This window comes from Podarcis erhardii (assembly GCF_964252035.2).
Source record: "Podarcis erhardii genome assembly, chromosome: 2".
Lineage (NCBI taxonomy): Eukaryota > Metazoa > Chordata > Lepidosauria > Squamata > Lacertidae > Podarcis > Podarcis erhardii.
The window spans coordinates 78,997,947-79,025,727 of record NC_138498.1 but is presented as its reverse complement, the minus strand read 5'-3'; the positions used below and the strand labels follow the sequence as shown (position 1 = coordinate 79,025,727).

Here is a 27,781-nt window from a genome sequence, read left to right as displayed (position 1 = left end):
GGTTCAAACCCTCTATTTCCTCAGCTACTGGCGTGGACGTTGGACGACGTGCTGCTTCCGCCCGGCCCTCCCAGCTGCTGAGTCTGCCCTGCGGAGACTCCGCGCGCGCTTAAGGCGCACGTTGTTTACTTTGGCCGCATGGCTTTGCAGAGCTCGGCGGTGAAATTCCGCAGGATCCTGGCTCATTTCCCTCAAGAGCTCAGCCTAGCTTTTGCTTATGGGTCCGGGGTCTTTCAGCAAGCGGGGGCCTCTGCCGTGGAAACGGGGGTAAGTGGGGCTGGAATAGACTCCTAGGACGGGAAGGGGCGAGTCCTATGCCTATTATTTAGCTGTAAAACCTGCGAGCGATCAAGCGGCGGCGGCCGTTTTTGAAGTTGTTCTTTCTGCAGCCTTCCTGAGCAAGGAGCTGGGATGTGTGTGTGCTTTAAAAATAACCCACCCTTCCCCAATTCTACCCTCATGAGCCTAGCAAAACATAATAGAGCTCCCCTCGTTTTTTCGCCATCTGTTTCATAGCACCATCCATGCAACACAATCTTTAATTGCAGGTAAAACCAGCACCTAGCAGCGTCTATCAATGCATGTTTATTTGAAAATAGCTATCACTGTCTATAATGGGATTTGCTTCCAATAAACTGTGCAGCCACAGTCTCTTAATTGAGGTTAGAGTCTGGCAGCCTTTAAGCTCATTCTATGGTAGCAATCCTATCCCTCTTAGCTTCAGCTGTTTTTAACCAAAACAAATTCCTTCCAGTAGCACCTTAAAGACCAACTTTAAGGTGCTACTGGAAGGAATTTGTTTTGTTTTGACTATGGCAGACCAACACGGCTACCTATCTGTAACTGTTTTTAACCATTTGTTTCTTAGATGGTTCCTAATACAACCATAGTGAATAATGTGTTAATAGTGGCCTGTGGTGTTGTACTGATGGGGTTATCAGTGGAATTGTTCTAAGTCAGAGGTTTTCAACCTTTTTGAGTCCACCGCTTCCTTAACCAACTACATTCTTTATGCAGCATCCCTGTGGGGCTCAGGAGCTCAGTTAGGTCACCCCTCGCCTGCAGAGCTGGCAGCCTCTCAGCCTTTTTTGAACACGCTCCCTTGTGGAGCGTCAGCCGCCTCTCCTCTCCTTGGGAATCCTCCCCTTGAGGGAGAGGATGCAAGAGGGCATCAGAGGAGGGAGAGAAAGAGAGAGGGGCAAGAGCCAGTGTTGCCTGTGGCACCCCTGTCCATCATTCAAGGCACCCCAGGGTGCCACAGCACACTGGCTGAAAACCACTGTTGTAAGTGAACGTCTTGGGCATAGTATCAGATTCAGGTTTTCCATTAAGTATCAAAACACCACTGAGGCTTGAATTTTATTAAGTGCCATCAGATGCTGATGCATCGTGTACAGTGGTACCTCGGGTTACAGACGCTTCAGGTTACAGACTCTGCTAACCCAGATATAGTACCTCGGGTTAAGAACTTTGCTTAAGGTTGAGAACAGAAATTGTGCAACGGCGGCAGTGGGAGGCCCCATTAGCTAAAGTGGTACCTCAAGTTAAGAACAGTTTCAGGATAAGAACAGACCTCCAGAACGAATAAAGTTCTTAACCTGAGGTACCACTGTTCTCTATAGTTAGCCTGTGTCCAATCCAAAGCCTGCACTTAAATCCCAATGAATTAAAGTGGAGACTAAATTAATGACTACCATATTTTTCGCTCTATAGGACGCACTTTCCCCCCTCCAAAAATGAAGGGGAAATGTGTGTGCGTCCTATGGAGCGAATGCAGGGAGCAGGCAGGCAGGAAAAGCCCCCAAAAGCCGCACACAAGCTCCGTGCGGCCCTTGTGGGCTTTTCCTCAGGAGGGAGAAGGGACTGACGTGGCCGGTCAGTCCCTTCTCCCTCTTCGTAGAAAAGCCCACAGGAGCCACGCGCTCCTTAAAGGGTGTGCGGCTCCTGTGGGCTTTTGCAGGAGGTGGGGGTATTGCCATAGCCACGCGCAGCCTCTCCCTGCCAGAGAGGTGGCGCGCAGCTATGGCAGTAGCCTCTTTTGCCGCGCGCCACCTCTCCAGCTGGGGGACGGTGCGCGGGGCTAAAGAAGCCATAGCTCCTGGCTTTCCCGGCAGCCTCGAGAAGCTCACAGAGCAGGTCGAAAGGAACCGATCCCTCTCGCTCTCCAGGCTTCCAAGGTAGCCGCTTCGCTGAAGGGGCGCTGGGCAGAGAGGGGGAGACTTTTTTTTCTTGTTCTCCCCCTCTAAAACAAGGTGCGTCCTATGGTCCAGTGCATCCTATAGTGTGAAAAATACGGTAATTCTTCACACTGATTTTAATGGAAACCTTAGTCTGGATTTGAATGGGACCTAATTTAATCTGGATGCAACACCGAGTGGACAAACGTGCTTTGTTAGCTTTTACTTGCAGGTGTGTGAGTGTGTGTGTTTTCTTATGTGTTTCTTCATTGTTTTGTTTCAGATCTTTATGTTGCCTTCTGGTGTTTAACATGGTTCAGGAGTGTCTTGTGATTGTAAGCAAAAAAAACCCTATGCATTCTGTCTTTTTTATTTTACAGAACAATATGCTGGACTTTGTGTTTGCTGTTGATGATTCTGTGACATGGCATATGATGAACCTGTTAAAGAATCGTAATCATTATTCCTTTCTAAAATATTTTGGGCCCAAGCCAATCAGTAATGTCCAGAACTATGGAGCAGGGATTTACTACAATACACTAGTGCCTTGTAATGGCAGGGTAAGTAATATAGGTGGCATCTTTGCTGTTATTTGGGTTTGTCCCCAGTGCACAAGTTTAGTGATTGACTCATTCAGGCTTTTGCTCTGTGAGAGCTTTATTACCGAGACGAAAATTCTTTTGAAAGGCAATATGTTCTATGAAAACGGGATTAATTGATTTAAATTGTGGTTATTTTAATCTTTGTTTTAGATTTTATTACAATAAAACAACTTTTATGACTATTTCCACCACGAAAGATAGGTTCAAAACTAAGTTAGTTTTGGGACTCCAAGGAAGGTAACTGTTTAAATATCAAGAGGCACCTTGAAGGTTAGATAAGAGACTCTGCAGAAAGGCTTATGGGGAGAACAGGGGAGATAAGTGATTTTCCCATGGAAAGTTTCTGATGAAAAAGACTTCACAGAGTGTCCCCCTCTGCTGCTTCTTAGGATGGTTCTTAACAAAAGAGACAAAAAAAACCTACCTCTCTCGTGCTTTGAGAATAATTTCCCCAAAAGAATTTTCAAAAGATTCAGCCTTTGTGCAAACCTAATTTGCTTTTGGCAGATGTATATTTGTCTTTTATTTACACCTAATGTGATCCAGCTCTCATTTTTGCATGTTCCAGGTTATAAAATATGGTGTTATTAGTACTGATGTTCTGATTGAAGATTTGCTTCGCTGGAAGACACTCTATGTAGCTGGACGACTGCAAAAGCCGGTACTGCTAAGACTCGTTTTCTCATTTAAAATGACCATAAACCATAACTACAGGAAAACTATTTCAAAAACATGGTGGAGGGATAAGTGGCCATAGGCTGTACTCTTACTGTGGTGTTTGGAATGTAAATTTGTGGCATACGTAAAGTGAAATGCTGATAAAGTTGTTATTGCGTTCCATCTGAGGGTTGAGCTACATGTTACATTGTTCATGTTAGTGTTCAAATGGCCACTTCTGTTTTGGAGAAAAAGCAGCTGTGGGACTACAGTCTGAATTGGGCCTCCACAAATTCCTTCCTCTATGTGGCAGTTTGCTCAAGGTGCTGTTTAATTTCAGTGAACAGCACAATTGAAGGCAAATAGCAGTGTTGGGTAGGTGAATTTTCAGCAGGGAGCTACCGCAGGGGCCAACACAGGAACACATTCCTAATCAGGGAGCTCACCGCTACTTTTTCTTTAAAATAAGAGTCTAAACCACTGAGCCTCTTGGACTTGCCGATCAGAAGGTTCGTGGTTCAAATCCCGTGATGGGGTGAGCTCCCGTTGCTCGGTCCCAGTTCCTGCCAACCTAGCAGTTCGAAAGCACGCCAAAAATGCAAGTAGATAAATAGGTAGCGCTCCAGCGGGAAGGTAAACGGTGTTTCCGTGCACTGCTCTGGTTTCGCCACAAGTGGCTCAGTCATGCAGGCCACATGACCTGGAAAAACTGTCTGCGGACAAACGCCGGCTCCCTCGGCCAGTAAAGCAAGATGAGCGCCGCAACCCCAGAGTCATCTGCAACTGGACTTAACTGTTTAATGAAGTACACCTTTTTAAAACAAAACCATGCATCATGTAGTGGCCTGGTTTGAATGTAGCATTAAACCATAGTTTGATGTGAATAAGCAGTATGGTGGTGACTGCTGGTCAAAAGTTCCCATGGCTCTCCTCCCTTGGTGTGCAACTGAGTCTGCCACCATGAGTGACAGGCAAGAACAAACCTTGGGAGGAAGCGCACCGTAAACTTGGGTTTGGATAGCACAGCAAGCTGGACTTTGGCTTGTTGTATCTGTGGCATAGTAGCAGTGGAAGAGAAGTGCCTTGGGAACACTTGAGCAGCATGCGCCACCACACTGCTTATTTGCATCAAACCATAGCTTGATTTGAATTATGGCTTAATATGATGTGTGTGCAGAACTAATGTATGTAGTTTGACAAGTAACTTCAGAGTTTTGGAACCAGATTGTACTGTCCTTTGCCAAGCCGTTGGAAACACATGCGAGTTACCCTGCAACAGGTACATTGGTATCCAACGGGAGTGCTGTTATCACTTGGCTCTCAGTTCCTCCATTCCCACATCTCTTCCTGTGACCTTTTTGCACTCTTGGGAAAGAATTTGGAAATGCCCGGTCTATATTTAAAAATATTATTGATCATGTTTGTATGCTGCCAGGAGTTCAGGGTAGCGGATACAGAGTTAAGCTAAAAGATAATAATTTCCCAAAAGTATTGTGTGAGTTTCATACCTGATGGAAGATCTTAACCCATAATAGTTGGTCACACCAGTTTATTGGTGTCTTTAAGTCACAGGTGGGTACCTGTGGCTTTCTAGACGTTGTTCGACTCCAATCCTATCTCTGACCATGCTGGCTGGGGCTGATTAGAGCTCAACTGCAACAATATATAGAGTGCCACACTCCCATACTCTGAATCAGGTGCTTTAAGGATAAAGAGTAAAGGTAAAGGGACCCCTGACAGTTAATTCCAGTCGCGGATGACTCTGGGGTTGCAGCGCTCATCTCACTTTATTGGCCGAGGGACCCAGCGCTTGTCCGCAGACAGCTTCCGGGTCAGGTGGCCAGCATGACTAAGCCGCTTCTGGCGAACCAGAGCAGCGCACGGAAACGCTGTTTACCTTTCCGCCGGAGTGGTACCTATTTATCTACTTGCACTTTGATGTGCTTTTGAACTGCTAGATTTGAACCGCCGACCTTCTGATCGGCAAGTCCTAGGCTCTGTGGTTTGGACCACAGCACCACCCACCTCCCATAGGATAAAGAGTTCTGAGCTTTAAAAGTGCCTGGTGAAATGTCAGTGACAACTACACAAAGTTCATATCAAGTGTTCCAATTGACCACTAGATGGAAGCAGAGTTAAGTCAAAAGGAGAGAGAGAGAGAGAGACTAAATTCAATTTGGAATTCTGATGACAGGGGTGGGGGTGGGGAATCTGCTCTGGGTATAGTCTTAAGTGATACTTTTTAGTTGCCTATGAATTCCCAGCTGACTTCTTTTTGTATTTTAATGTTTTTAATATGTATTTAATATTCTTCTGCTACAATATATGAAATCATTAGTGGGAGTTGGTGGAAATTATTCGTTGGTCCTTTCCAGTAAAATTCATGGAAGATACTTTTTCTTGCCTTTGATTTTGAGAACAAAACAAGCCCACTCTTCTTTGTTTGTCTGTGTTACAAGTTCAGAAAACAAATGAGCATTCATGTTGTTATTCTTCTGGGGACTAAGTAAAACTTAAGTTTACGATTTCATCAAATATTTAGTTTTTTAACTTCAACTGAAGTTCCTCAAGCAGTGCACAACTTTTAGTAAAAACATGGTTACATATTTGGGTGTTTGTTCTATTTCCCCTATTCACTTCTCCCAGGATTCCACCATTTTGGAATGTGCATGGGAATCACTTGTTTCAAAGTCCCCTTATAAAAAATATATCAATTTTCCATATGCAGGGAGACCTTGATGAGTAGTGCTTCCATTCAGTCTAACCTAGTGAATATTTTCCAGTGGAATGATCCCTGGGAGGACTGTACCGCATAGGACATAGCATGTCTAAATTCGTACCCAGTGTCTCTTTGAAACTTTTGTAAGTTCATTCTGTCTGAAGAGGCATTTTGTGACTTGGCTTAACTGTGTAGGAAAGTAGATCCCTAGCATTTTTCACACTTTACCTGTCTTAAGCCTGCTTTGAACTTCTAGGAATCAGTGAAACGAAAGGCAGTGTTCGGTGATGTTGGCTTGCTTGTGCAACAGAACATTGGCTTTCTCAACTTCCCCCTCCAGCCCTCAGTGTCTCTAAAGTTCAGAGCAGATTTTGCTGGTGGAAACTGCAGGGTGGAGGACAGGAAGGAGAAGTGAGCAGATGTCTACTCATGCTACATTCAATCTTGCCCTAGAAGTATAAATAAAAACAGAATGCAAATCCAACAAATATAAATGCCTTCTCTGGTTCTAGGTTTTCTTTCGGTTGTTCCATTCTGGGTCAACATGATCTTCTTTTTCTTCTTGGAATTTGCGTCCAGATCTAAACTTGCAAAATTAACCAGTAATTTGTAGTTGTTGCTGCAAATTTTAACTAATGTCACTCGTAGATATTGTTATTTTAGTTGGTTGTTGGTTTTTCAAACCTTGGTGACAACAGCTTTAGGGCTGATCTTTGAAGCCTTTGAAATATGCCACCCATCTGAACATGAAAGCATTCCCACCTGATGTTTCAGGTTTGTGATGCAATACCTTTTTATCGACTGTTTCCACTGTGTGATTTACAGTCAATACAAACCTGAATGTTGAAAAACAAACCCTTTGCACAAATCTGACAGTGATATATTAAACATGACTGAACAGCTCATATGGGTTTCCCCCTGTTTTAGCAGGGATTCAAGCAGAATAATTCCTAGTGTTCCGCTACAAGATTGTGTCCCAGCTAGTTAATGTTTCTGTGTTTTTTCTGTCTCTATGGAGTGGGCAATATAAGCCAAGTCCCGCTCTCTGATGTGTTAATTTCCCTTAGTTTGGTATACTCTTGCAGCAGTGCTAATATGAGCCGCATAGTTCAGATGAGGACATCTCTAGTAGGACACAAATGGCTATTGAGAATTGTGAGCTCTTTTCTTCTACCCAGGCCTCTCTGGCTGTGTCTCAAGAGTTTGCTGGCTTTTTGCTTTGGACACCACATAAGATTGATTAGCCAAGTTCTCATCTAACCTCATGTTGAAGAACTGGGTAAACACAGGGTTTTTCTGCAGCCCAATTGAGGCTTGTAGAAAACATCCATCCTGTTAAAACTTTATGATCTGCTGTCCCATCTTCAGAATATGTAAAGTTTCCTGGCTGCTGAGGAATGGCAGATACTTCTAGTGCTTCCTGAAAGTGGGAGGCACTATCCAAGCTACTCCTGTCACATAGTCCCAAGCTCCTTCTACTTATAGCTCCTCCTACCTGTTCCATCTCAGCTGCACTTATGAAAGTCCACTTACATGTCCATGATAGCTTCAGAGGCACTATACCTCTATGGATGAAGCTGTCTTATGCAGAATAAGATCATTATTCAGAATAAGATCATTGGTCTGCATTGCCTGGCAGAGCTCTCAAGGATCACAGTAGGAGGTCTTTTTAAAGTATGCTATCTAGTTGTGCGGTGACAAACTTCGAAGTGCAGGAGTCCATCATGACAACCCCTGTGAGACGTCACACAGAACTGTTTAACCCTGTAAGTTCTGATTCTCCTCACAACCCCATCCCCACAAAGAGAATACAAAAATGCAGGCATCTGGTGTTCATCCATTATTACACACACATACCTCACCCACAATAATACAGCAAGCAGACTTAACATGGACCCTGGTACCAGAGCCTGCAATAAACCCAGATGCCAACTTCACTGCCACATACACCCAGACAACACCATCACTGACCCAACAATATCAAACATACCATCTGAGGCCTATTTAATTGCTCATCTTCTAACATTGTGTATGCCATCAAATGCCAGCAGTGCCCTTCAGCTCTCTGTATTGGACAAACAGGCCAGACCCTACGCCAAAGGATAAATGGACATAAATCTAACATCAGGAATCACAAAACAGAGAATTATTTATTTATTTATTTATTTATTTATTTATTTATACCCCACCCATCTGGCTGGGTTTCCCCAGCCACTCTGGGAAACTTCCAACAAAATAATAAAATACAATAGTCTGTTAAACATGAATTTTGGCAAGCCAAATCATTTGTGATGAAAGGATAATGGGCCCTGAAAATACAGTATTTTTAATAGAACCCACCCCCTTCCCAGCAGAAATGCAGCATGATATAACATGCCACACCTTGTGACTGGACTTTTGAGGGGAATGAACATCCCAAAGCCCCTGGGGGGTGCATGCATGTAAGAATAAATAAGGTCTTTATAAGAAAATGTTACATAAGGAACCATCAAACAGATGAAACCTCTACATGCTTAATTTAGACCAAGGCCCACTGTGTTCAATGGAGTAAAACGTTTGAGTGGGTTGCATTGCCTATTTTATAGGTTCATAGTTGTATATGGTGAAGACCCCCTTTAATACATATATACAGGATTCTCTCTCTGACTCGCACCCCCAGAACATGGTTATAATTAGTCTTGCTGAATCAGAGGTTAAAATGAACATATTTTTAAAAAACAGCAAACTGCTAGTTTTGACTCTTCAATATGAGATGGCAAGTAGTGTAAATCAAGTGAAAAGATTGAGTCAGAAGACCACATTTCTTCATTTTCCCCCTCTCAGTCAAGCAGATAAGCTATTATATGTTGGGCTTTTTCCTAGCATATAAACACAGTTGTTCTCAATAGAGGTGAACTGGCTGTTTGGTCACTTGACTATTCAACTGGCTGTGTAATTTGGCCGTTAGACAGACAGCAAAAGCAGCTGGTCTTTCACTGTATTCCCCTATTGTCTTCTCAGCTGCCATTTTCAGCTCTAGAAGATTGTATTGACACTCCCCCCCCCCCCAAGGAGGAGGAAAAATGCTTGTTTGTAAAATTAGGCTTTTAAAAACATGTAGGAAAGCAAATTGAAAGCATGTGTTCAAATAGCCTCTCCCAGGACCAGTTTACCTTTAACTATTCAGATGGTTCAGATTTTGTGTCGCTAACAAAAACCACACTTCAAATGCAGGGGGGAGATAATGGAAGAATAATGATATTGTATGCCCCACAGATTCGTTTTGGGTCTCGAGGGTTGTGTTCAGAAATATATATCATTGGCTCTGGTTTAAGCTTGTGAGGTTCTGGATACAATCATCTCTTTGTCATGGACTTGCTTTTACCCATATACCTTCTAAATGTTTGCGAAAACTGCACACTGTAATAATATCAGTCTATTTGTTTCATTGCAGTCTAGCTCCAGCTGTCTCCTTCACTCTAAAATCATCTTGTGGAAACTTTAAAAAAAAAATAGAAGAAAAGGGTAATTTGGTTAGAGGCAATACTTATTCCTTCATCATGCAGGGCAAAATCTGGAGGGAAATTGCATAACTGTGTAAATATGTTTACAACATTGATTATTCTATGGACAAATGCAACACAGTGGTGTGCAGATTGCCTCAAATTAAATCACACACACAAGTGAGAAACAGGAAGCATCCAAGGAAAAAGACAAAACAGGAGAAAGAATCTCAAAGATGCCCAAGAGTAATGTTCAAATGACCATCACTTTTTCCACCTAAACAGACCTCCTTCAGGGGTTTCCATGTTTCCATTTACAAAAACATCAGTTTTGAAACTGCTGAAATTGCGAAGAAAAACGAGGTGGGCATCAATGTATTACTCTTCAGCATCTTTGAGACTGGTTTTCTATTTTTGTCTTTTTAAATCAAAGCCTCCTACAAATGTGCGAGGGTTCATGTGTTAATTTTATCCAAGTAAATTGCAAAGGCCTCCAAGATTGTCTCTTGTTGCTACAGCAGAAGAAATATATGCTGGGATCCAAAGAGCTGCTTAGGAAGGCAACTTGTGCTACGTTAGTGGAACTTCTGACTGTGAACTGCTGACCACTATCCCCTATCAAACTTCAGAAATTCTCCTTGCTTTCAAAAGCCATTTCCATGGTGGGTGTGGGCTGTTAATGTTCAAGAGCAGGTCCAGCTCTCCTCCCGTGGGCTCCCTTGTTCTAGTTTCACAGTTCTTTGGATCTCGATCACAGACAACGGAAGTAAGTTTGTCGCCTTGTCTGTTCTAGTTGATGACTCAAGCGGTAGAAGAATGTGCTTCAATTGGAGCTTTTCCAGCATATGTCAGAACTGGTTACAAATGATGACATTTCATCAGTATTGCAGCCAAACATTGCAGTACAAATGTTCAGGCCAGACTAATAGTGTGCTAGTGCCATGAGTGATAACCTTTCACCCATGGCATGTCTTCCTATTCATGTCTATGTAGGTGGAAGGGCCACATGTGCCAATACATTCCCTTTCACCTCCAGGTAGAAAGTGGTGTGAAAGGCTCCTGTCAGAGACTCTGGAGAGTGGCTGCCAGTCAGAGATAGCTATGTGGACAAATCTGACCTGTTATAAGGCAGCATCCTTTTTTTTTTTTTTTTACTGAAGTGTCAACAAAATTCTTATATGATAAAGCAAAGCAAAAGCCATGTGTACATGGGATCTATGGAGTATTTGGTTTTTTTAACTTCATCAAACTCAAATATTCGGGCATTTTCTAAAATGGAATATAAGTTGATGCAGAAGTGTATGGGTATTGTTATAGGGCTGGATTCAACTAACCCGTTCTGCTTGTGGAAGCCAGTGGAAGGACTTTGCGCAATATGGCTTTCTCCCTCACCCCTGTATCTTCTCCAGATCTGCTCTGGAGGGTTGGGAGCATCCTCAGAACAGTGTATGGGGGAAGGGGAAGGAAGATTTGTTCCATTGGATAAGCAGAAATGCTTGTGCCAACAGAACAACCTCTTTAGAGCTAAGTTCTGCAATTAATCCAGAATGCGGCAGCTAGACTGGTGACTGGGAGTGGCCACTGGGACATCTGAAAGCAGCCCTGTTTAGGGAAGTTTTTAATATTTAATGCTGTATTGTTTTTAACTCTTGATTGGGAGCTACCCAGAGTGGTTGGGTAAACTCAGCCAGATGGGTTAATAATATATTAATATTATTATTATATTATTAACCCATATGTATTATTATTATTATTATTTATTTATTATTATTATTAACCCATTATTAATATTAATAATATATTAATATTAATAATAATAACAATTATTATTATTATTATTATTATTATTATTATATTGAATTTTATCCTCAGTGTCATTTCTGATGCTCAGTCTTGTAGAAGCTGGGGAATCATGAAACTAGGACTAAGCGGCCTAGAAATAAGTTATTTCAATCAAAATATTTATACCCAATAGTGGGTGTTGGCATGGGGCACTGGCACTCACCTGACTCCAGTTGTCAGCATTGCTCCTGAAAACTGGGATGGAGAGAGGAAGGTCAGCGTGGTGCATACACATTGGTCCATCTCCCACTTGTGCGTTCACTAGGGTTGCCATACACCTGTAATTTGCTGGACATATCTAGAATACCACATTTATCAGTAGCGTCTGGGTGGAAATTGGCCAAATATCTGGGAAAATCCGGGTGTATAGCAGCCCATGTCGGCAGTGCTGATTTTTCTGCTTTTCCCTTAAAATAGCTCAAAAACGGCAATTTTTGTTGTGATTCTGCCAAAAGAAGCTCAACAACCTTGGGGAAAGCTAAAAAAAAAGCTCAGCAACTTTTTCACTGTTGGAAGTATGGCAACCCTAGCATTTGCTCCATACTAACCTTGCCAATCTCTGTCTTTGTATTCAGTGATGCAGGCACCAGGAGGTCAGGTGAGCACCACTGTCTGCTGTTGTTTCTACCTCCAAGAACAATACGTTACAGAGATGCATAGGCTTTGCATTGATGTATTGCATAGCATAGGTGTTTATTGCCGCCTGCTTTTCTGTAAATGTTTTATTTATAATGTTGAAGATCTGCTTTGTTGAAAGTGGAGCTCGACAGAATTGGAAAATCTCTAAATCATTGTGCCTTCATTCATTTATTGTGACATAGTTCTGGGATTTGCAGTCAGTTATGAAGCACCAAGGGACATGGGTGGCGCTGTGGGTTAAACCACAGAGCCTAGGACTTGCCGATCAGAAGGTTGGCAGTTCGAATCCCCGCAACGGGGTGAGCTCCCGTTGCTCGGTCCCTGCTCCTGCCAACCTAGCAGTTCGAAAGCACGTCAAAGTGCAAGTAGATAAATAGGTACCGCTCCGGCGGGAAGGTAAACGGCCTTTCCGTGCGCTACTCTGGTTTGCCAGAAGCGGCTTAGTCATGCTGGCCACATGACCCGGAAGCTGTACACCGGCTCCCTCGGCCAGTAAAGCGAGGTGAGCACCGCAACCCCAGAGTTGGTCACGACTGGACCTAATGGTCAGGGGTCCCTTTACCTTTTTATGAAGCACATAAATCCCATCATAGATTATAATACCTCTGCTGAGGGAGCTGCAGTTCACTGGCTGCCAGTATGCTGTCAGGTGCAGTTCAAGGTTTTGTACCAGAAACCAGGCTTTTGGCATTGCAGCGTCTGCCCTCTGGAGTGAGCTGGAGTTAGACCGGCATTTAGTGCTTTGATGTTTAGGTGCCTGCCTTAGACATTTTTGTTTAAGAAAGCTCTCCTGGTCATTTTATGGAATATTAATTGTGCAGTTGTAATGATGGTTTTATTGTTTTTAGAATCTGTATTTTATCAGAGTTTATCTTATCGTATAATACTTTAGCTATGGCTGTGAAGCAGTTTGCAAATCAGTAAAATAAATAGAAATGCTTTGGTGTGTGTATGTTTAATGCTTGTCATTTCTGACGCCCTACCCATTCTCTTGACTACTTTTCAGGTGAAAATCCTTACTCAGAATGAGAACGTTAAGCTGCAAGCTGCCCTTACTAGTAACTTGAAGAGCGCAGTCACAGCAGCCTTTCTTATGTTACCTGAAAGTTTCTCTGAAGAGGATCTTTATATGCAGATTGCTGGGCTCTCTTATTGCGGTTAGTATGACTTTCAGTGTATTTTTGTTGTTGTTGTTGCCAGGGTTCGAAAAGGACCCTAAACCTGGATGAAGTATGTGTCGCTACATCCTGCTCTGTGCTTCTTGTCTTGCTTGCCAAGGGTTCCCTTAAAAGCATTAGTTGAGCATATACTGATTCACTCTCCAGAAAAGAAAAAAAGAGTGTTTAATTTGGTCCTACACAAAGCTTGCCATTGCCTCATATATTGCTTTCTCCTGTATGAAACTACCTGTATTTAAAGCCAGTGTGGTTCAGAGTGTTGGACTAGGACCTAAGGGACAAGAGTTCAAATCCCTGCTTAGCCATGAAACTCACCGGATGACCTTGGGCCCGACACAGTCTCTCAGCCAGACCTATCTCACAGGATACAATGTTGTGAGGATACAATGAGGAGGAAGAGAACCATGTATGCCAAACTGAGCTCCTTGGATAAAAGATAGGGTATGAATGTAAGAAATAACTAATAAAGTCCTATGCTGTCTGGGCATGATGGGAGTTGTCTTTCCAACCTGGGTACCTGATTGGTGTAGGCTGGTTTAGGGTGACCTGGGCTCTGGCAATGATTTTTGGACTGTTCCCCCAAATGTTGTGGGCATCTCTCTTGAGGGAGGTCCATTCTAGTCCACTCACTACTAGTTTTTAGGCAGCTGGCTTATGTGGTTCTTTCAGAAAACTTTTTGGCTTTTTGTTGTTTCGGAAGGCTCGTTGACTTCACAATGTTTTCACAAATAAAATACAGAGAGCACATCCTTGCCATATGAAAAAAAAACCCTTTTAGACAAAAACCAGACACCAGTACCCTTCAGCAACATCTCAATAAAACTTGAAGCTTGAAATGAAATATGTACAGGTCAACTCTTAAATTGTGGGTAGCCAGTGTGTTGCCATCCAGATGTTGCTGGACTACAGTTTCCGTCATCTCTGACCATTAGTCATGCTAGCTGAGGGAGGGCTGATAGGAGTTGAGGTTCAACATTTGGCTACTCCTTGGTTTCAATGAAACCAAATCTCAGCAAGGAAGAGCAGCTACATACACTGTATATTGCAACTTTTACTTTATTTCTCGGGCTTTTCTGTGTTTCAACACAATATAGTTGAACTGACAGGCTTTGGCTTGATCTATAACCTTTTAATCTTGGAGGGGAAAGCCCAGGCTTACATAGTGCATTATGGCAAAGGCTTGACTAAGTGGTCTTGGAATTGCAGAGAAACCTTGTTGGCACAGCATGGTTCGAAGCTGAGTGAGTATATTATGCTTTTATGTGGTAAGGGAAATCCTTTGACAAACTACCTCTGACCTTCCCTGGGGTAGCCTTCTGTCAGACGAGGCTGAATAATGGCCCAGGTGCTTTGTTTTAGGAAAGCTTAAGGCACATTCTGCAGAGTAGCACAAATGTTATAACATGTAACTGTTATGCCTTTGTGTTGGTGTCCCTCACTTAGAAACTAGACATTGGAAATTTTGATTATATCCCTAGTTATAATCCCTAGATCATGAGAAAAAGCCTCCTCTCTTTGTTGTTATAGGCTGCCTCAGCCCTTTTGTTTTCATGTTAGAGAAGGCTTCCCTACTGTGGAAAGCTTAATGCGGTCAATATTCTGACTGGTGTTTTAAAAATTGTGTTCTTCCCTTACATGAGTTCCTCCTGTGTTTAAAGCACTCAGTTCCACTTTCCGCTTTACACACATGTGTGAGTTGCCACCTTTCCTGTTTCTCTGAGCATAGAGCAGTCTTCTAAGAAAGCGATCCTGGCATGTAATGTTAACGGAGCTAGAAATGAGTCAAAACACATCAAACTGTTTTGGGATGGATAAAGCCTTCCTTGTCTCCCACGTTTTGCCCATGTAAGGAATGAGTGATAGATAATTGCTTGGTCTCAAATGGAGTCAAATGGAGGCCCAGTTTTGAAGTGTAGTGGAAATAGTTGTGTCTGTCAGCGTCTCTATTTCAAGAGAAATAGGAACTGGTCAAAGTGAATCTGTATGATCTTTTGCTCAGTAACACCTAAGTGGGAGTCCCTTGTGTGACAAGCTACAAAAACTACAAATGGGGTGGTCCCCTGAATGTGGACAGACACAAACAAGTGTGTTGCCTAGCAGGTGCTTCATATTACTTTCTTGACTTAAGCTTATCTCATGTTTATCACGTTGTTCCTCCAAGGAGTGACCCCATTTTCTCCCTACAACAATCCTGTGCTAACATTGCTAACAAGTGTCCCAAGTTGGACTCTCCCTAATCCAGATCTGACATTCTGTCCATTATCACACCAGTCAAGTGCATTCCTCACTATGGGCCACAAATTGCTAACTAAATGATGAATATCTTGCACTCCATTTTTTCCATTTTGGTTACCAAAACATTCATTCTTTCTTTAATGGGGTGCCAACATGCCTGTTTACACTAGCTCTGTACATTTGGATATTTTGATTGCACTTGCTATATAGATAACACTGCTTTATCCTACAAAGAAAAAAATGGGCTATCTTTTATTGTCAGAATATGATAATGCTTTGTAACTTTTATGCTTAACGTCTTTATATATCTGTTGTCTTGTAACTGACTCTTAATATTGTCAGGTTTCCTCCCTGTGGTTAGGTGATTGGCAGCTGCCTGAGGTCTCATGCCCTTCTCCCCAAACACTTTTCTCTTCTGGATAAAAACTTGGTTAGCATTACATCTGCAGGAGTCGTTTCCCTAACAATAATTATCCACCCCATAGTTTGCAGACATGGTTAGAAGTCACACCATCCCTTCCTCAGATTGTGTTCATTTTCATTGATAGTATGTATGCTGACCATCTTGGTTTGGTTTAGGTGACTTCAGAATGATAATTGGAGAAGATAAGTCGAAGGTTATGAACATAGTGAAGCCTAATATGTTGCATTTTCAGAAGCTCTACAGTAACATATTAGAGGATTGCCCACAAGTGGTGTACAAGCACCAGCAGGGGAAGCTGGAGGTAAGCCATTAATGATGAAAAGCTTTTTAAACAAAAACAACAAAAACTGCTAATGATGGCGTGTCTGTGTGTCCTTCCCTCTCCCTTTCCCTGGTTGGACTGCATGAATGAGCTCATGTTCAGCATAAGTAGCAAATGTGCCAAAGGCATATCCCACACCAGTTCGACTCCCATTTTTTAATGTGATAAATAGTAGTGAAACAGACAACAGCAGCTTCATGCAACTTTTCTAGATTCTGAGAATTGCATATTCAGTAAGTTCTGGATTCTTTTGTGCAAGCGTACCGTTATTAACAGCCCTTCAGGTGTCAGTCATGTAATTTCTGTAAGCCATGGACCTGAAGTGATAAAAATGTGTTTCTGCTATTCATCTGGTTGCTGTGTTGCTCGTTGTCGTATATGCTTTTCATTTATGCTTGAAGAACTTGGTTAAGGTGAAAAGTTTGTAGCCTGTTTTTGCCAGGAATACTCCTCCAGTAAACTGCATTGCACTGTGATTGTTCAGCTGTAGCTAAAGTGAAGGTGGGGTTGGGTGTCTGCACTGTAAATTAGCACAGGGCTGCCAGGAGGCTGTTACCTCTCAGCACGGAAGGCACAAGAAACAGGACAGTTTGGAACTTGATGCTTTGAGAGCCAGGTGGTAGCATTGTACTCAAAAGGTGAAATAGATGGAGGGGCTGTAGATCAGGGGCCGAGCTCATTATTGCATGTAGAAAGTCCTGGTTTAACCTCTGACATCTTTGGGAAGCGTTGGAAAATAACCAGCGTTTCCGAGCACAATTCAAAGTGCTGGTGTTGACCTTTAAAGCCCTAAACGGCCTCGGCCCAGTATACCTGAAGGAGCGTCTCCTCCCCCATCATTCTGCCCGGACGCTGAGGTCCAGCGCCGAGGGCCTTCTGGCGGTTCCCTCATTGCGAGAAGCAAAGCTACAGGGAACCAGGCAGAGGGCCTTCTCGGTAGTGGCACCCGCCCTGTGGAACGCCCTCCCATCAGATGTCAAAGCGATAAATAACTACCTGACATTCAGAAGACATCTTAAGGCAGCCCTGTTCAGGGAAGTTTTTAATCTGTGATATTTTAGTGTATTTCTGGTTTTTATGGAAGCCGCCCAGAGTGGCTGGGGAAACCCAGCCAGATGGGCGGGGTACAAATAATAAATTATTATTATTATTATTATTATTATTATTATTATTATTATTATTATTATTATTTATTATTATTAACCCTGCCTGAAACTCTGGTGAGCTACTGCCAGTATGTTCCAGGCATATCCAACTCCCAAGAGACTGTGATCTACTCCCAGTATTAAAAAAATGGCAGAGATCCACCCATTGTCATTGGAGGGAGGGGGGAGTGTGCGTGGGGTGGGTGGATTGCCCAGAGTTGTTGAGCTTTTTGGGGGGAGGATTGCACAGAAGTGGGGTTTTCTGCTATTTGCCTGTAACTTTTTGTACATGATAAGGATCCCACGATCTACCAGAATCAGCCGGGGATCTACCAGTAGATCACGATCTACTGGTTGGACATCCCTGGAACTTTAGACAGTACTGAGTTAGATGGACGAGTGGTCTGTTTCAGTATAAGCAGGAATCCTATGTTCCTAATAGAAATTCAAGCTATAGGTCTTTTCACTCTTTAAACAGATAGCTAAAGATTAAATAATTTCTGTTCTTATGTTTCCCAAATAACCCTTATTGTGGAAGTTCATTGCTTTATGCTTTTTACCCACCAGGTCTCATTCTGCTTTCAAAATTCTGCATAGTTGCAAAAGTGATTTGCTGGAGGGATGTAGATCTTGTTCAAGAATACTCAACTTCTTTGAAAATAAATTTAGGAAGAAGCCCATAAGAGCACATTAAATAAACCCTCACTGCAAGAAGTGAAGTTGCAGGGAACCAGGCAGAGGGCCTTCTTGGTAGTGGCACCCTCCCATCATATGTCAAGGAAATAAAGAACTACGCAAGGCAGCCCTGTATCAGGAAGTTTTCAATGTTCAACTTTTTACTGTGTTTTGTATATGTACTGTAAGCTGCCCAGAGTGGCTGGGGAAACCCAGCCAGATGGTGGGGTAAATACTTAGAGAACTGTACCTCTCTCTTCAGCTTATAAAGTCCCTTCATGGTCTTTTCCTGGTTCTTTACTCCTGCAGTATCCAACTTCCCAGCGTTCCAGCTCTCTTAAAGTGTTTCAGCCCATTTTTCTCTTTCAGCTCTTCAGCTCTTCTCTTCAAGTTTCTGACTCCACAATAAACTGCCTTACCTAACTTTCTAGCTTGACATATTCTCCTCGCAGCCAATCAGAAGAGTAGCCTTCTCGTTAAGATTCTATTTCCCCTTGATTGTCAGGTTTGTATGCTGATCCTTTGACCCTCCTGTGCAGACCTTCCTTAACAAAACATCCCCTTAAACTTCTAACCTTCCTTTGAACTTTTCACCCTCTTATGCAGGAGAGCCTTGAATGCAGAAAGCTACCATTTTACAACCCTAATTCTGCAACCAAAAACCAAACACAAAATGGCTGCTTGCCATGCTGGCTATGCTCTGCCTCCATGGTTGGGAGGCTGTATGTTTTTGAACACCAATTGCTGGAAACCTGCTCTTGTGCTTTAACTTTGCTTGTGGGTTTCCCACAGACATCTGGTTGGCCCCTGTGAGTACAGGATGCTGGACCATTGGGCTGATCTAGCAGGGTTCTTCTTGTTCATAGTGTGTGGAGGGTTGCACTCTTATAACGGCAATATGTGTTGCAATTTATGGATGTGCCCACAGAGCATGGTATTAAAATCTTTTGCAGTGTTGCTCAAAACAACAACCTGTGTCTGTTCATTTCTCTCTCTCTTTAGATAGATAAGAGTCCAGAAGGTCAATTTGCGCAGCTCATGGCTCTGCCAAGGACCCTACAGCAGCAAATAACTTTTCTCATGGATCCTCCGGGAAAGAACAGAGATGTGGAAGAAATTTTATTGCAAGTTGCCCATGACCCTGACTGTGGATTAGTGGTACACCAGGGTAAGCTTACTGATGAATAATAGTAGTAGCTTTTTATATAGTGCTTAATAATTACTCTTTTAGGTAGGGAGGTAGAACAAATTCTAATTACTGCTTGAGCTCTAATGTTTGGGCATTCCTGGTGAGATTTTTCCCTCCCTTCCCATTCTGCTTAAAATCACATTGCTTGGTTTTAAAAACAGTTTGTCATGTGATACTACTTAGGAAAAAACAGCCCCAAACTCCTTTGGGGGTGCAGTGTTAAGTTTCACAGTTCCTCGAGTCTTAGCCAATAATTGGTGCCTTTCTGAGCAAACTGCAGTTCCTGAGAGCTGAGCCAAAGAATTACTGTATTTTTTGCTCTATAAGGCTCACTTTTCCCCTCCTAAAAAGTAAGGGGAAATGTGTGTGCGTCTTATGGAACGAATGCAGGCTGCGCAGCTATCCCAGGAGCCAGAACAGCAAGAGGGATGGCTACTTTTGCTGCGCAGCGATCCCTCTTGCTGTTCTGGCTTCTGGGATTGAGAATATTTTTTTTCTTGTCTTCCTCCTCCAAAAACTAGGTGTGTCTTATGGTCTGGTGCGTCTTATAGAGCGAAAAATATGGTAGTTATGCCCAATGGGTTGTACTTTTATCCCAGGATCTGTCCTTGAGTACCTTCTGAATCATAGACATCCTAAATGACTTTGAGGTTGACGGAGTAAAAAAAAATCCCAGTTTTCCTCATCTGTAAAATGCCCCCCAAAAGTCACTACCTTGATAGTTATTGAGAGTATGTGCATAAGGTTAAAAAAATGTCAAGTGCTTCATAACAGTGTTGTATAAGGTGCAGTTACTTAAAATAAGGGGCACAATCCAATTAAAATTCAAGCATATGAACCCCCAGTTTGGAGGCAATGACACTAAGGTAAAGGGGCTTAAACTTTGGCTAGAGTACACCCACTGCCCTTTGTGTCTTGGATCTTTTAAAGAGGTCCATTCTTGAAATATGGCAAAGTATTATTTTGTTGTTGTTGTAATTTATTATTATTTATTGAATTTCTATACCACCCTATACCCACAGGTCTCAGAGAGAGCCAGTGTGGTGCAGTGGTTAAGAGCGATAGAATCTGGGGAACTGGGTTCGCATCTCCGCTCCTCCACATGCAGACTTTGGGTGACCTTGAGCTAGTCACATTTCTCTGAAGTCTCTCAGACCCACTCACCTCACAGAGGAAGGGAAAAAGAGTATGTTAGCCTCTTTGAGACTCCTTCAAGTAGTGATAAAGCGGGATATCAAATCCAAACTCCTCCTCCTCCTCCTCCTCAGTAGCATGCATAAATATTCACAGTGGGGGGAAAGTATGTGTTGCTGCATGCAAAAGTACTTCCATGCATGTCTTGGGCACTATATTGTTCTCTACTTGTAGAAAGTAGCTCATTCCCAAAGGTGTGGCATCCAGTTTTCTGGACAATATTTTAATGCTAATGAACAGCACTTGAGGCCTCTTCATACTTTATGGCGAATCCAACAAATGTGTGTTGTGAAGATGTGCCTCATACCAGCAATACTCATTGATGACAATTACCCAGTACCTGCTTGAGAATAATCAAAGAACTGTGATTGGCTGCGACTTCTTATTGGGTATATATTTGATTGCAAAATCCAAGTTCTTCTCTGTGTAGTGAAATGGCCTTCAAAGGTTTTTGTTTTTTTAAATGTAAATGTATGTGTTAAATAGCATGAAATAATTTTAACGAGCTTTTGAATCTACTTGATAAAAGCAAAATAAACAGCTTTTGTTGGGGTAATTGGCAAGTAATACTGTCATGCTGGGTTTACTGTGTTACTGGAAAAATATTTGACGTGTAACCCCACCACCACCTAAAAAAAAAAAAAAGGAGTATCATGGATAACATCTGTTTTTGTTTATCCTCTTTCTTTCTTTCTTTCGCTCCCTCTCTCTCCAGGCATTTCAGGAATTGTGAGATCGTCCAGCCTAATTCAGAGTGCTAAAACCACCCTAACAGCTGGTAAGAGCATGTGGTGCTGGGTTTTCCTGATGGACCATATCTTTGAGGAAGATAAACATGCAAGGCTAATTCTATTCCAGAAATTAATAAAAAATGATCTTGCATATCTAAGGGTTGGAAATGAGAGAGCCTGTTGGTTCAAGTACCTTAAGAACCAGCCCTTCAGTTGAGTTCAGGAGATGCTCAGCATCAGCTGTGTACAGAACACTCCGCATGGGAAGTTCTTGCCTGCCATTGAGAGCAGCCATTCTAATCACTTTGGTGAGAATCATATTGCTGTCTCTGCTAACAGATCTGTGCTATGTACTCTTGGGCTTCTGAGAAATATTTCTGCAGTTACTTGTTGAAATCTAGGCTGTCTGAGTTACTGGCTCACTAAACTGGGCATTGTATAGTTAAAGCGAACTATCTAAATGAGCTGACAGTATTATGACAGTATTACAATTCACGGACCTGATTTTTGATAGATAACCATCTTACTCGGCTACAAGTGATCGCCAAAGAAGAAGACTTACACTCCAGATTTTGTCCAGTCCGCCACATCAGTCATAACTCTTTGGAATAGCAGGAAGCAGTGCAACCTCCCAAATGTTGCACAATACCCTTTGAAGTGATTCTGTCGATGGCTGTATGCATCTCGCTGTTCTATAGAGAAGCGAACCCCACAGGATCACTTCCTCAACTAGAAAATCCATCAGAGTTTATATATATATCGTTGTATATTATATTTGATCCTCCCTTTTCTGCCCATCCCTGCCCCTCCCCTCAATCCCTAGGATAGGCTGTCCTGTTGGGGCTCCATCAAGATTTACTGCCCCCGGCGGTGGAGCAAGCCGATCGGGTGCCTGGGGTGACCCAGGGCAGGACACTCCATGGGGCCTCCAAGGAGTCTGCCTGCCTCCTCCCACTCAGCCGCCCTATAGCTGAGGCGGAGGTGGCGGGCGGACCATTTGGGCAGCGCAGAGCCTATGGGTGCCCAAGCCACTGCGTCACTCCTAGGAGAAAAGCGTGGCTCGGGTGTGCTGCAGGCCCCGTGGTGGTTGCCGCCTGGCATTTTGTCACCCCCATCAGTGGTGACACCCGGGACGGCCCGCTCCCCATTCCTCCGCCCCTGACTGCCCCTATGCAGATTCTGCCTACAGTCACAGGTGCTCAGTCTGCTGCAGCCACCTAACCACAAACTCTCTTTAGTCAGTTCACACTTACAGGGCAATTCTCAATGATTCAAAGCACCCAGTTGATACTAATTCTTTTCACATGCATTCTACAATCTTTTATCTTGTGAAGTACAGTGGTACCTCGCAAGACGAATGCCTCGTAAGACGAAAAACTCGCAAGACGAAAGAGTTTTTCATTTTTTGAGTTGCTTTGCAAGACAAATTTCCCTATGGGCTTGCTTCGCAAGACGAAAACGTCTTGCAAGTTTGTTTCCTTTGTCTTGCAAGTTTGTTTCCTTTTTCTTAAAACCGTGCATTCACTTCGAGGAGCAACTCATAGCACGCGGTGTGGTAGCCTTTTTTGAGGTTTTTGAAGACTTTGGTGGTTTTTGAAGCTTTTCCAAAGTCTGTGCTTTGCAAGACGAAAAAATCGCAAGACGAAAAAACTCGCGGAACGAATTAATTTCGCCTCGCGAGGTACCACTGTACCCTGAGATATCTTTTGATGAAGAGTGGTATATAAATCTAATAAAAAAAATTAATTCTACCCTATCTGTCATCTGAGATATTGCAAAAAGAAAAAGAAAAGAAAGGAAAGAAATCTCAAGGCCAAATTACACATTATACCTGCAGTGATGGGCTCCTTGTCATGGGATTGCAGTATGTTCAGTTCTGGATTTTTATTTGTCTGCCCACCCACACCCCATCCAATTATCCCACATGCTAGTGCTGTTCATGAATTGTGTAGGAAGCTCACCCGGGGAAGTTAACTTTGTTACTCCTGTTGACTTAGCTGTGAAGCAACAAAGGAGCTACTGGGCTTCCTTCTCTTCTCCTTTGCATAATCTGCAGATCAGGGAACTTTTGTTTCAGGCTTCTGAAGAGTTAAAGTGTACTCTGTGAGGGCCTCACTCCAGCACAGTTGACGGTTCATAAATACATGAGATGTTTGCCACTAGAGGCCAGTTCCTAACACCTGCATCCTGGCACATTAACCATCTGTTTTAGAACTGTTTAATTGGTGGGAATTCCTGGGCGCCTTGACTTTCAGCTCTTAACACACACTAATTTACTAATAAATAGGTTTGTGGCTTCCCCACAGAAATGCATGGTTGATCGCAGTGCAGCAGATGTCTTAAGAACATAAGCACAATTAAGTTGGGTTGCTGTGTGTGGGTGTTTTTCATATATTCAGCAGTATACAAAGATACCGGTTTAACCACTTAACCATCCTTCTCCTGTTACAACTGTAATTCTCCTAATGAATCTTTGAACTAGCACAGACTTGTATGAGTATTATTTATCATTGGTGTATTATCCACCCATCTCCTACGCCCTTTTTCCTCTTTCCCACGCAGACTTTATTCAAATTTAATGGCAGGCTTGAGGCAGAATTCAAAAGCCAGACGTTGTTGCATTAGCAACTTGCATTTTCCTTTTATGTCCCCCTTCCTTCTCTCTGCTTCCCTGGCAGTTATATGGTTGTTATCTAGGGAGGACTTGCTATATGTTGTCAACATTTGCTGTTGCTCAACTCACATTCAGCAATCTCAACGGTTACTTGTTTCAGTATGATGCCTGCATTTTTATAAACAGTTTATCACATGCTGAAACACAGGTAAAATAGCCCTTGTTAATCCCTGAAATATCTACAGGCCATATGGTAGGCAGTGGGATCCTCGATGGCACTCATTATGTAGTTGCCGTGCTCTGCTTGCAAACATTATTTGGCAGGGAGCACAACAAGGACTTTTTAAACAACTGGTAATGTTTCCCTTCATCTTTTTCTGCCAGCGTGGTTTTAAACTAGTTTGAGCCCTATATTTTTGTTTACTGTCAGATGCCCTATTTAGCTTTTCAAGAAAAGGGGCCTGTGTGTTTTCTAAAATCTGTGGCAAGACTTCTGGTCTGGTTTCTATTAGAAGTGGCACCATCCATTGATTTATTTTTCCTCTTGGCCTTATGATCTTTTAGAACTTTTAGAAGCTTTGAAAATGTTTTATATTTAGTTGCTTCTAAGGAGTGTGTGTGTGTGTTACACACACACAGTTATTGCATTTGGCAACCTTGTGTAAAATAAAGCCATGTTTTGTTATATTTGCAGTAATGATCTAGCGATGCTTAGTTTTCTGCCAAGGCATGCATTGCTATTTAATTCCAACTGATATCTCTTCTAGGTATTCCTCAGTATTCAGATTTTGAAGCTTTGAACAATGCTAGGCTACATTCAGACTGCTGGATAGGAAAAACACTGATATTAGCCCTCCCCATGTAGACTGATAGTTAAAGACCAGAAAATTCCAGTAGCTTGGGGTAGCCCGCCTCCACTGCACCCTGGCCACCACGGTGTCACCACTGAAGGGGGTGTCAAAATGCCGGGCGGCATTCACCACGAGGCCTGCAGCATGCCCGAGCCACGCATCTCTCCTGGGAGAGACGCGGTGGCTTTGGCGCACGCAGGCTCCGCGCTGCCCAAACGGTCCACCCACTGCCTCCCCCTCCCAGCTGTAGGGCAGCTGGGTGGGAGGAGGCAGGCAGACTCCGGAGGCCCTGCGGAGCATCCTGCCCTGGCCGGCCCCGCCCCTGGGTGCCACCCCAGGCGCCCAATCGGCTTGCTTCACCACTGAGTCTAAGACTACCAGCTGGCTTAAGTGGCACCTGGCCTCTTCTAGGACGTGCCTTCACTTCCCCCTCCTTTTCTGTCTATCAGTCTCCCATGCCTACTCAGTATGCCCAAATCCTCATCGGGTAGTTTTGGGGTTCCTCTGAGGTTTTGTGCCTTAAATATTTTTGGTACTTTTGCAAACATTCTGGTTCTCCTAAGCTTGCTTATTATTTGTGGGTGTTAGCATCTTGTCTCTGTAAAGATCCACAGAGAATGAATTCGCTATTAGAACAGTAGGATTTAAGCATGGACTCCAGCGGCACCATCTTTTCAATTACAGCAGAACAACAGTACAGTGGTGCCTCGCAAGACAAAATTAATTTGTTCCGCGAGTTGCTATGTCTTGCGATTTTTTTGTCTTGCGGAGCGCGGATTCCCCGGGTATTAACGGTTTTACGAAAAAGGAAGCAAACCCGCAAGACGTTTTCATCTTGCGAAGCAAGCCCATAGGGAAATTCGTCTTGTGAAGCACCTCGAAAAATGGAAAACTCTTTCGTCTAGCGAGTTTTTCATCTTGTGAGGCATTCGTCTTGCGGGGCACCACTGTACAGTATTGTTACTATATATAGCCAAATATTTATTCTACAAATTGTCATATTGGGTGTTAACCAATGGGTGTCCCTTTGCTTCTCCAGAGCACATGGGAGTAGGTGCGAGTAGGAGGGGTAGACAAAAATGGTCTCCCTCCCCATTCTGCTGCTGGATCCCTCCAATTGTTGGGGTGATGCCCATTAGATACTACTCATTATCTGTTAATGTGAACTCTAATGACTGTTGTGTTATACAACAACAGGAATACTACTTCCTACCCCTTTTCATTATACCCTTTTTCAAAGGTGCGATCAGAAAATACTATTGACTAGGTAGAAGAAAAATCCATGAGAATTTGGTCTTAAGGTTCTTAAAACATATTGTAAAAATTGCGTAGCTTAGCTGGAGACAGATTCACCTGCCTGTCTTGATCCATCCTTATTAATGAAAAATTGCTCATGAATTCTCAGGAACACTATGTCTTCCTAAAGTTAAGAAATTCAGAGTTGACTTCCTCCCTTTCTGCTTCTGGTGAAAAACCTCGAAGCATATCATTGTGTATCTCCTTGATGGTGAAGTGTTGTGGCCCTCTGGGGCATGCAAATCTAAAATGAGTGAGGTGGTCAAGTTCTGAGCTCAGATTTTTCAAAGGAAGCATGGGCAGTGCTCAGTGCAAATAACCTGTGGTTGTCCTCCCCTTATTCTCATAGTTACATAGGGATGTTCCCATGTAGGCAATCTTGTTTGCCTGCCATGTTGATTGCTTATGGCTGTTTCTTGTCTGAGTGACAGATTTTGATAGATATTGGTCTGCTTCATTCTGAGTGAACGAAACATCCTGCAGTGCTTGCATGTAGCATATATTGCAAGGTGCAGATGTCAACCATGAAACGTGGCAGCTGTTTTTACAGGCTATATGGGAAAGCAAAGGGTGCTATATCAGGCAACAGATCTAGCCTGAAAAAGCCTGGGGGGTGGTTCCATTTTCTCTGAGTGAAAATACCAGGAAGTTTTCAAAGTGACAAATGGCAGCGCTAGAAGGAAGCACTTGCATGTGTGGTATTTAGTTACACAGCACCAGCAGACTGCTGACTGAAATCTTGAAGGTGGTCATCTTTGCAGAAAGATTACAGCAAACACAACTACCTCTGTGGAGTCTCAAGTCATGAGACATTTAAAGAGTAGGATTTAGTAATGAGAGTCTTCAAAAATGCATTGGGGACTAGTTAAAATAGATTAAGTAGGTGATGTATACTGTATTGTCAAATTCTCTTGATTTAAGAACTGGCCATAAAGTTGTGGGATGCTTCACCAGGTAACGAAGTATAAAACGCTAGTTACTGAAGCTGTTCTAAATGTCTGGCTTCCTTTTCCTACTTTTAAAATTAGTTAATTTCTTAGTTATTGCTATTTATTTATTCAGTGTTTTATTTGTTGTTCAACAGTCTATTAGTTATTGCTATTTATTTATTAAATAAATAAATAATTCTATACCCTGACCTTCTTCCCGAAGGAGTCCAGGGCAGGAGATGGGCCCAAAATTTACAAACAAGTAAAGCATTATAAAACAGCCAACACATTCTTAGAACAGTTAATGGGGAGCAATAATGAAGAGTATTTAAGGGGGGGCGGGGAATAAGCATTGTGAAGTTATTCTGCTGTGCCTTTCTGTTTAAGGTGGCTGACAAAAATACACTGACATATTTACTAACATAAATAATGCAAGAAAATGATAAAGCCAATAAATTGTGATTTAAAACAGCAGCCAGAATGTAAGAGCAGATGAGCCCTCCGATAACTTGAGCCATGTTAGCGTACCTCCTCGGCCCTTGAGAACTCTTGCACTGTGTCATAGCCAGGGAGAAGCAATCTCTTTCTATGTAAGGGGCCCACTGTAATTCGTTCTTTCTTTTCTTTTAAAGGAATAAAAAAATCTGTGACTTACAGCATGAAGAAGATGTACAAAATGTCAAAAGGATGGCTGAGGAAGACATGACACCCAGAGGACTGGACTTTTTGAAAAATCAGCTGATACTCTTTGTGGCTGAAGGTTATTCCCATTTGACCTGTTGCATCACCTTGCCTTGGAAAATTAAGAATATGCAGAAACATGTTTGTGCTATTTATACACCAACAGTGTTGCACAGACGATAAACACAGGAGGTCACCA

The 27,781-nt window shown here is 42.8% G+C and overlaps 1 protein-coding gene across 1 annotated transcript; it reads left to right on the top strand.

The window, feature by feature from the left end:
• Nucleotides 1–48: 48 nt before the first annotated feature.
• Nucleotides 49–27,781, top strand: TAMM41 (TAM41 mitochondrial translocator assembly and maintenance homolog). The gene is made up of 8 exons (XM_081848562.1): nt 49–267; nt 2,558–2,737; nt 3,348–3,440; nt 13,125–13,275; nt 16,111–16,256; nt 19,100–19,265; nt 21,196–21,258; nt 27,534–27,781. The coding sequence occupies exons 1-8, from the start codon at nt 139–141 to the stop codon at nt 27,605–27,607; spliced, it is 1,002 nt and encodes a 333-aa protein (XP_081704688.1). The 5' UTR covers nt 49–138; the 3' UTR covers nt 27,608–27,781.

Excerpts from the sequence above, each read along its gene's own strand:
- TAMM41 (XM_081848562.1), top strand. The coding sequence starts at position 139 with ATGGCTTTGCAGAGCTCGGCGGTGAAATTCCGCAGGATCCTGGCTCAT. Across the intron at positions 2,738-3,347 it reads TAGTGCCTTGTAATGGCAGG|GTTATAAAATATGGTGTTAT; the intron begins GTAAGTAATATA and ends TGCATGTTCCAG. Across the intron at positions 21,259-27,533 it reads TAAAACCACCCTAACAGCTG|GAATAAAAAAATCTGTGACT; the intron begins GTAAGAGCATGT and ends TTTCTTTTAAAG.